The following is an 8248-nucleotide window of genomic DNA, read 5'->3' as shown; positions in this document are numbered from 1 at the left end:
GTTGCTAGGTGATGCTGGGTGTGTGCTTAAAATAGCAAAATTAGAAAATATAATATATCAACAAATAAGTTTCAACAGATCATACAACATATAACATAACCTCATCTAATTAAGATCAGGAAATATTATAAGACCTAATATGTGCAGAAAAGTATAAGTAGCAAAAACAGTCCCCAATACCTCATTTAACCAACAATCTTAACAAAACCCAAAATAAATACCGATAGTAGAGTAGGAACCTCCTTAGACCCTTCAGTCGTAGTCGTCAACAATAATGAACTTGCCAAGTTGCAATCAAAACTTCTATTGCTGGATTGAGCCCGAGAAGAGTCAATAACCGAATACTAGCAGTTGCATACAGGCCAACAGATGTAAACAAAGAATGAAAACAATTAAATATAAATAAAAGTAAGAGACGCACCTCTAACAATGAAAGTTCCGGCCATATACAGATTATCCATAGTAGACATACAAAAACTCTCAGAAACAGAAACTCCCACACATTCTGATGGATATTCAGACATATTTTGTACATGAACTCTAGTGTTACAACCATCTTATAAATATGCCAATTGATGTAACTCCATCTCAACAGCGACAACGGTGACAACATGATAAGTAAATGATAATAAGCTGATGTAATAGTATGATGATGATGTAAAAGATGAATGTAATGATATAGAATGTGCAGGGGAATGTTTGATTTATTAATGATACAAAAGTAAGATAAAATTCAGAGGACAATCACAGTGATATATTTCTCTCTGGCCCAAGCTTTTCAGCCGAAAATAACAAACATGAAAATATGCATGACTAACAATCACCTACAAAGATAACTAAATAGGGAATCAAATAACAAACTCTTCAATCTGAGCCATCCACGTGTCTTCTATTCTTTCTTTCATAAACCTTCCAAATCCTGGGCTTTTTGAACTGCAAATCGATATGCTGATAATCACATATGGGCTGAGTAGGACTGCTAGTTGTGGCTAGTTCTCTATCAATTACCGCCTCCATAACATAAGGCTTGTCCTCAAGCCTAAATTCTGGGTAGTTAGCTTGAATGTTAAAAGAATCTTCCCAAGTAGCATCTTCGAGGGAACCCTCTTTCCATTGAATGAGCCACTGTTTGACTGGTTTTCCATGTTGTTGAATGATACGAGTGGATAGACATCTCTCAGGAACAAGAGTAGATGCATCAGTCTGTAGTCCAGGTGGTAGTATGGTCTCGACTAGGTGATTGCCAACAGCACGTTTGAGCAGGGAAACGTGGAAAACAGGATGTTTCTTAGCAGATTCTGGTAACTGGAGTTTGTATGTAGCAGGACCGATTCGTTCAGTGATAAGAAATGGCCCATAAAAACGTGGAGATAGCTTTTGATTAATGCGACGTATGACTGATTGTTGGCGATGTGGTCGAAGGCGGAGGAACACCCAATCGCCCACAGAAAATTCGATGTCCCGATGGTGCTTATCAACTGAATTTTTCATAGTAATTTGGGAGCGACCATAATGATATTTCAATTATCGAATAGCTTCATCTCTGTCCAAAAGGTCCTGCATTACAGCTTCGCATTTGACCTCGCCTGGAACAAACTGAAATAAGGTGGGAGGTGCATGACCATACACTATCTCGAAAGGGGTAGTGTTAGTTGATACATGATATGCGGTATTGTGCCAAAATTCTGCCCAGGGTATCCAGAATGACCAGGTTTTAGGCTGGTCAGCAGCAAAGCATCTGAGGTATGTTTCGAGACTGCGATTAACAACCTCAGTTTGGCCATCAGTTTTAGGGTGGTAGGCTGAGCTGAATTTCAGCTTGCTACCTTGAAGGGCGAAGATTTCCTTCCAAAATTTACTTAGGAAAAGGGGATCACGGTCACTAAGAATCAACTTTGGTATACCGTGTAAGCGGATGACTTCTTTCACAAATACATCAGCAAGTGTTCTAGCTGTAAATGGATGCTTAAGAGTGATAAAATGGCAGTATTTTGATAACCTGTCGACCACAACGAAAATGGTATCAAACCCCTTTGACTTTGGCAGTACAGTAATAAAGTCAATTGAGATGTCATCCCATATAGCTACTAGAATTGGGAGTGGCTGAAGTAGACCAGCCGGTGACAATGTTGATGATTTGTACCGTTGGCAAGTATCACATTCCTGGACGAATTTTTTGACAACATTAACCATACCGAACCAGTAAACGTGCTATGCTAAGCACCTATATGTGCGATAGAACCCGGAATGTCCACCACTTGGGCTAGTATGAAACTCATCCAAAAGCTTTGGTATCCATGGGGATGAAGAGGGAATTACCAGCCTGTTTTTATGATATAATTTGCCCTGCACAACCGAAAACCTAAGGTATGAAGTAGGGTCAGCAGATAGCTCGTTAATAAGCTTTTGGATGTGGGCGTCAGAGTCGTACCTATCTACTAATGTGTGACCATCTATCCATTGAGGATAGGAGAGCATGGAATGTAATTCTACCCCTTCATGGATGCATGAGAGGGCATCTGCTGCTCGGTTATCGTTACCGGGTTTGTAGCATATTGTGAATTTGTAGCCCATCAATTTAGCGAGCCAATTTTGTTGGTCGGTAGTGGTAATCTGTTGATCTAATAGGTGTCGTAGGCTTTTTTGGTCAGTGAAAATAGTAAATTCCTGGCCCAATAAGTATGGACGCCAATGTTGGATCGAGAGGGCAAGTGCCATAATCTCTTTTTCGTAAGCCGACTTGCTTAGTGTTTTATCTGATAAAGCCTTGCTGAAATAAGAGATGGGCCTCCTGTTTTGCATTAATACAGCCCCAATACCCTTACTTGAAGCATCACATTCAATTTCGAAGGGTTGCGTGAAGTCAGGTAAAGCTAGAACAGGTGCTTCGGTCATGCACCTCTTAAGCATATAAAAGGCAGTCTGTTGCTCGGAAGACCAGTGAAAGTTGTCTTTTTTGGTGAGTTCAGTCAGAGGTTGTGCTATCTTGCCATAACCCTTGATGAATTTTCGGTAATAACCTGTGAGACCAAGAAATCCACGTACCCCTTTGACATTAGCATGGACTGGCCAGTCACAAACTGATCGAATCTTTGAAGGGTCCATTGATACACCAGAACTATCAAGAATATGACCCAGGTTTCGACGAACTGTATACCAAAACTGCTCTTTTTCCTATTGATGACCAATTCATTTTGATGCAACAATTGCAAAACAGAAGATAGTAGTTGCACATGATGTTCCCAAGTCGAGCTATACAATAGTATGTCATCAAAAAAAAACAAGAATACCTTTTTGAAGGAGAGGGCAGAATACCTCGTTCATCAAGGCTTGGAATGTGGCGGGCGCGTTGGTTAGACCGAAAGGCATCACAAGAAACTCGTAGTGTCCATCATGAGTGCGGAAGGCGGTTTTCCACATCTGAGTCACGAACACGGACTTAATAGAACCCTGATTTAAGATCGATCTTAGAGAAAAAAGATGATCCATATAATTCATCCAAGAGTTCCTCTACGATTGGAATTGGATACTTATCCGGGATAGTAGCGCGGTTCAATGCCCAATAACGAACCAAGAGCTTCATGAGGATTGCGATAATTCCTCTATGTACGCCTCGATATCACCTTCATCAAATAACGAACCAAGAGCTTCATGAGGATTGCGATAATTAGTACCGCTGAATCTGGTAAGCAATTTGAGTCGAAATTCATCCCAGGTAGTGGTGGGGTGCTTAATCATTAAATTCGTAAACCAATTCAATCCTATTCCATCCATACACATCTGAGAGAGGTTGAGTTTCTGCTCAATAGGTGTGTGGTGAACATGGAAGTATAATTCTGCTTTAGTGATCCAATCACGAGGATCAACACCATCAAACATTGGCAATTTTACTTTGGGTAATGAAAATAATGTGTTATCAAAATGATTTTCATGGATGAGTGGTAGCGTGAATAATGATGGGGGTCTGGTTACAGTTGTTGAATCAAAGAGGTTAACAACAGTAGGTTGACTTAATGATTGTGGATCTGGAATTGGTGATTTGGCTTTGTGAGTGTTTTCACTTAACAATTTCTCCATTAATTCTTTTATTGCTTGAACAGAGGTTGTGAGGTCATCCACCTCAGATGTGAGGTGAGTAAGTTATTCATCATGAGAATCGAGTTTGGCTTGCATACGAGTAGTGTGGGGAGGCTGATCTGGGTTCACCATGTTATTATTTCTTTTCTTTTTTTATGGAGAATATGGGATCAGGGCAATGGAACCAAATTGATAAGTAAATGATAATAAGCTGATGTAATAGTATGATGATGATGTAAAAGATGAATGTAATGAAATAGAATGTGCAGGGGAATGTTTGATTTATTAATGATACAAAAGTAAGATAAAATTCAGAGGACAATCACAGTGATAGATTTCTCTCTGACCCAAGCTTTTCAGCCGAAAATAACAAACATGAAAATATGCATGACTAACAACCACCTGCAAAGATAACTAAATAGGGAATCAAATAACAAACTCCTCAATCTGAGCCATCCACGTGTCTTCTATTCTTTCTTTCATAAACCTTCCAAATCCTGTGCTTTTTAAACTGCAAATCGATGGGCTGATCATCACATATGGGCTGAGTAGGGCTGCTAGTTGTGGCTAGTTCTCTATCACAACACTTGCATTGGCTGCTTTCATAGGTTACATCATCAACTATAAGCAAAAAATTGTAAATTATAAATGAATATTATAAGCTACAAATTATGCATCCATTGTGATGATTAAAACGTACCAATAGCTCAATAATTATCCATTTTAACAGGATTACACAAAGCAGTCAACTCTTACCAGGGAGTTCCGAAGCGTCTAAAATTTTGTAAACATATAAAAAAGGAAGAGCAGGTGGCAAAACCACCTCTTCATCAACAACACTTCGGCAACTCGCAACTGAAAAAAATCTACATAAGCAATAATAACTCCGAACAAAAATAGGGAGAAAGAAACCAAAGTATCAAAAAGGTACCATCTCCAACGAACTGAATACGTGGATCAATACGTGGATCAGTTGAAACAGACGCAACATGAGCAGGCACATTAGGAGCCACAAAAACCGCAGTTGTCTTACCAGCAGATGGTTTATTCATATAATTATGTTGCCTTCAGTAGTTTCTCTTGATTTGCCTCGGAGACAATAAGGAAGATTCGCAAAGACTGTAATCAACGGGGACAGAACGATCATTAACCGGTGGGTGGCCTCATTAATTTTTTTTTTCTTCACGTGCAACTTAACGATATAACTTACCACCAACATACTAAAGGTAGTTATTTATATGATTTATGTTGTAAACGCGAAAAGCAAAACCAAAAAAAGGAACAACCATGTACTACTTTAACAATAACATACATGAACAATTTCTTTTAAGTACACCACAACAGAAATAAACATACGCCACATGAAAAGCAAGATAAAAAACAGAAACAAATACCTGCAACGACGGAAGATTGAAAAACGTAGTGAATGCATACTGAAACACATGTGCACAAATGAAAAAAATTAGAGCTACTAATCACCCAAGTAACAGACGCAAGAAAAAGTACAGCTTAATTTAAGAAGTATTCGCGGCAATTAAATCACAGTTGCAAATGATCGTAGTTCGATATCGGCACAAAACAAACAAAAAAAACAGTCTGGAAAAGAGCAAAATAATAAATAATAAATATAGTAATAAATAAGTATAAAAATTGAGTAGATGAAACTCTAATAAATTAAATATCTAAAATTCAGTTTAACAACATTAATCATATAAATAACGACCTTTAGTATAATAACTAAAATAAAATGCAGTTCAATGTGATCAAAATTAAAAAATCTAACATTAAAAAACCAAGCCTTTTAACCATTGAATTGAATACCATTATACTACAAAGATCGGGCCCAATTAATCGCAGACAACACTAACAGTGATTGGAAGACTACTGTATTTGTAATTGTGAGGTAAAAACGGAGAAACATGGCGACATGAAATTTTGAGGTCTGGGTCAGTGGCGGAACTTAACCCCGATTCGAGATGGGTCGAAACTAATCAAAGGAGGGTAACACTAAAAAAAACCTTATTTTTTGGTAAATTTTTTTCTTTCTTTTTTGTACACTTTTTTTTCCCCCCAAAATCAAGCCGGGGCGGATACCCCCTTTTGTCCTATATATGTTCCGCCTTTGGTCTGGATCAGGTTCACCGTTTAAACAGTACATGCTCGTGGAAATAATGAATGGTATGTAGAATTATGACCACTTAAGTTTCATCCTCGTGATGATAAACCTTAAACAATCCTAAAATATAGTTACATAAACATAAATCTAGTAACTTGATTACATTAAAAGAAACATTAATTCTAAGTTTCTTACCCATTTCCATCACATTGTACTTGTGATAAAACTGGAATACATTCTGAAATAGTAACAAGTAACAAAAAATGTCAAAATTATAATAATTAATTTCAGGGAAAAAAGTAGTCATTAACTTAAGTAAGCTATTAGGAAACAGTAAAATTTCATGTAAACAATACACGTCAAAAATGTTACCTGATGCTTGTCGCTAATTACTAACGGGCACATATGGTATGGTGGAAGTAGTTGCAGTCACTCCAGAGCAACAAAATGTTCAATAATATCTATTATCTCATATAAATTGGCTGAACAGGCTTCACTTTGCTAGTTACAATGATGTAACACACTTCCTCTTGCTGATTGCTTTCGCGAGACAAATATTGGGTCAGATACAAATGCTTTGTTACTACATAAATAATATTAATATAAATAATATAGCCTTGCTAGTAAGTGCAAAATAGATTGAGATAAAAAAAATCATAAAGAAAATTCAGAAATGCCCATATCATCACAAAACTAACAACCAAGAATAAATAGGAGTTCACATAATTTAAAATATCCCGGTAAAAATCTCTGTAGTGGAAGTTTGCCTATTTATACTATTACTTTGTGAGTCTCCCTGCTATAGATTGAGGAGATAAACAAATCTAAACTTATCATATGAATGATCACTTGAAGTTAAGTTAGCAAATTTGCAGCGCAAATAGGAGTTCACCTATTTCGTTCACAAATGTGTAGCACAAAGAATTTACAACCAAAACCACAGATGCACACACAATTATCGAAGTAAATAACAATAGATCATAATTTACAGGAGCAGAAAATGCAGAAAATAAAGGAAAAAAGATGAGCAAAATACCTAGATGTTAACTGTAGTTACCAATACTCAAAACCTGCAATTGCAAAAAAATAAATAAATAAATAACAGAATCGCACAGCGAGTAAAAAAAATTCAAAACAAATGCAACTAAGTAAAAGATAAAACAACTCATGACCCTTGTTGAAATTAAAAAAAAAAACCCTAAAATCGACCTCCAATTCCACCCAATAATAAAAAAAAAAAAAAAACAAAAAAATTGGAACATACCTGAATTACCTTACGGAGAACGCAATTAAGTGTGGCCAGTTGGGTTTGAGGGAGCTAAGATGATGGTGATGGCGGTGACGGTGGCGGTGGCGGTGGCGATGGCGATGGTAGTGGGGTGACGGTGGTCGTGTGGTGGCGTTGTGGTGGCGGTGAGGTGATTAGAATGGAGAAAGTGGGAGGGGTTTAAGTATGCGACAGTATAGCAGTTTGTTGGGGTATGTGGAGAGATATGACTGGGTGGGGGAATACGTGAGTTAGTATGTGTATATAAATATATAAATATAAATATAAATTAGGTGTACCCAAAAAATACAAATATAAATAAAATAGTAGTATATACTATGAAAATATAAATATAATACGGAATAAAAAACTCCCATTACTCTCGAAGAATCTACGATTACACCAAAAATAATTCGTTCTAATTTTACAAAATCCGTATAATTAATCGATCAACAATGTTTAATGGGCCAAAATCAAAAATGTTAGTTAAAGTAAAAAATGGTCAACTTCTTAACATGGACTTAGGCTAAAATATTACTCCCTCCGTCTCAATTTAATTGTCCTAGTTTAACTTTCAGGTAATCTTTTACTAACTTTGACTTAAAATATATTTATTTGTTTTATGCATTATTTAATTAAATTTATATGAATGTATTGAACTTTAAACGTGTTTTCATTTATATATTTTATTAAAATAATATATAACACAGACAAAAATATTTTAAGTCAAAGTTGATAAAGAAATATTTAAAAGTCAAACATGAACTAACAGAATTAACAATTTTTAT

The 8248-nt window shown here is 36.5% G+C and overlaps 1 protein-coding gene across 6 annotated transcripts; it reads right to left on the bottom strand.

Annotated features, from left to right (window-relative positions):
- Nucleotides 1–4341: 4341 nt before the first annotated feature.
- LOC139892264 (uncharacterized) lies at nucleotides 4342–7266 on the bottom strand. Of its 6 annotated transcripts, none has more exons than XM_071875309.1 (7): nucleotides 7230–7266; nucleotides 6566–6776; nucleotides 6389–6431; nucleotides 5472–5510; nucleotides 5009–5196; nucleotides 4834–4932; nucleotides 4342–4698 (listed from the first exon to the last, which is right to left on the bottom strand). In XM_071875309.1, exons 5-7 carry the CDS (start codon nucleotides 5127–5129, stop codon nucleotides 4520–4522), a joined length of 399 nt encoding a protein of 132 aa, XP_071731410.1. In that variant the 5' UTR covers nucleotides 5130–5196; nucleotides 5472–5510; nucleotides 6389–6431; nucleotides 6566–6776; nucleotides 7230–7266; the 3' UTR covers nucleotides 4342–4519. The 6 variants fall into 6 exon arrangements, with proteins under 6 accessions (XP_071731410.1, XP_071731411.1, XP_071731412.1 ...); XM_071875310.1 differs by having other exon boundaries at nucleotides 6566–6733; XM_071875311.1 differs by having other exon boundaries at nucleotides 6566–6726.
- Nucleotides 7267–8248: the final 982 nt, after the last annotated feature.

This window comes from Rutidosis leptorrhynchoides, chromosome 2, assembly GCF_046630445.1.
Source record: "Rutidosis leptorrhynchoides isolate AG116_Rl617_1_P2 chromosome 2, CSIRO_AGI_Rlap_v1, whole genome shotgun sequence".
Taxonomy (NCBI): domain Eukaryota; kingdom Viridiplantae; phylum Streptophyta; class Magnoliopsida; order Asterales; family Asteraceae; genus Rutidosis; species Rutidosis leptorrhynchoides.
This window is presented reverse-complemented; position numbering and strand designations above follow the sequence as displayed.

Coding starts and splice junctions, on each gene's coding strand:
- LOC139892264 (XM_071875309.1), bottom strand. CDS start 5,129: ATGAATAAACCATCTGCTGGTAAGACAACTGCGGTTTTTGTGGCTCCT. Junction 4,933..5,008: donor TATTCAGTTCGTTGGAGATG/GTACCTTTTTGA, acceptor GATTTTTTTCAG/TTGCGAGTTGCCGAAGTGTT. Junction 4,699..4,833: donor AGACGCTTCGGAACTCCCTG/GTAAGAGTTGAC, acceptor TTTTGCTTATAG/TTGATGATGTAACCTATGAA.